The 1297-nt window shown below is 50.4% G+C and overlaps 1 protein-coding gene across 1 annotated transcript in view; it reads right to left on the reverse strand.

Annotated features, from left to right (window-relative positions):
- Window positions 1-184: 184 nt before the first annotated feature.
- EAH_00041720 (hypothetical protein, conserved) overlaps window positions 185-1297 on the reverse strand; it is a gene marked incomplete at both ends in the record, with an annotated part of 1684 nt that continues 571 nt past the window's right edge. The window contains 2 exons of the mRNA XM_013395127.1: window positions 185-306; window positions 745-1163. Of these exons, the coding sequence (XP_013250581.1) occupies window positions 185-306; window positions 745-1163 (541 nt within the window). The remainder of the gene's footprint in view (window positions 307-744; window positions 1164-1297) is intronic.

Genomic DNA, 1297 nt, shown 5'->3' on the forward strand with positions numbered 1-1297 from the left:
TTAGGGTTTAGGGTTTATGATTAGGGTTTAGGGTTTATGATTAGGGTTTAGGGTTTAGGGTTTACGATTAGGGTTTATAATTTGGGTTTACGATTACAAGGGTTTACGACTAGGGTTTAGGGTTTACGATTATAAGGGTTTGCGATTAGGGTTTAGGGTTTAGGGTTTAGGGTTTAGGGTTTACAGGTTTGTCGGGTATGGGTGCGGGTCTGCATAAGAAGAAGTCTGCAGTATAACAGCTGCGAGGAGCAGCAAAAGGGTTAATCTTTTTTAGCTGAGCTAAGTCAGCGTCCGATACATTAGCCCCTAAACAAAACACAGAAACAAACAAAGAGCAGTGCTAGGGTTTAGGGTTTAGGGTTTAGTATTTTATTAGGGTTTAGGGTTTATTATTAGGGTTTTTTGTTAGGGTTTGTAATATTAGGGTTTAGGGGTTAAGGCAGACGACAGGGACATGAGTCAATAGGCAGCAGCAGCAGCAGCAGCAGCAGCAGCAGCAAGAGCAGCAGCTGCTGCTGCCACACCCGTAGCGGCAAATGAAGCAGCAACAACAGCAACACTCACAGCAGCAAGTGCAGCAGCAGCAACACATGCAGCAGCAAATGCAGCAACAAGACCCGCGGCAGCAACAACAGCACCAGCACCCGCAGCAGCAGCAGCACGAGCAGCAGCAGCACGAGTAACAGCAGCAGCAGCATAACCTGCTTCGAACTCGTTTTGTTTTGGGGTGTATACGCAGCTTACCGGGTTGATATCTTAAATCAAAGGCATAGGTAGAACCAGCAGAAGCGGGTGGAGCAGCAGCAGCAGCACCATCAGCAGCAGCAGCAGCAGCAACAGCAGCAGAGTCTCCCTTGCTGCAGAATGCATACACTTCATAATCAGCATACACCCCACGGCCCGCAAAACCCAACTCAGAATCATCACACAGAGCTCGAAGCCAAGCTGGAGCTCTCCTTGCTGCTGCTGCTGCTGCTGCTGCTGCTGCTGCTGCTGTGGATGACGAATCCTCCTCAGCAGCAGCTCCTTCGCTCCCAGCTGCTGCTGATGCAGGCTTTGCTCCTGCTGCTTCTGCTGCTGCTGCTGCTGCTGCTTTGATCTCTCTCTCTGCTTCTCTTAAGTCAATCCAACTACACAACACAAATCCCTCCGGGCACTGACACCTGCAGCAGCAGCAGCAGCAGCAGCAACAGCAACAGCAGCAGCAGCAGCAGCAACAGCAGCAGCATTGGCAGTAGTAGGCAGCAGCGGTTGTAGTTGCTGCAGTTTGAGCGGATTACTCTGCTTTTGTGGCTGG

Source organism: Eimeria acervulina, genomic scaffold (assembly GCF_000499425.1).
Source record: "Eimeria acervulina Houghton genomic scaffold, Eah_scaff532, whole genome shotgun sequence".
NCBI classification, from domain to species: domain Eukaryota; phylum Apicomplexa; class Conoidasida; order Eucoccidiorida; family Eimeriidae; genus Eimeria; species Eimeria acervulina.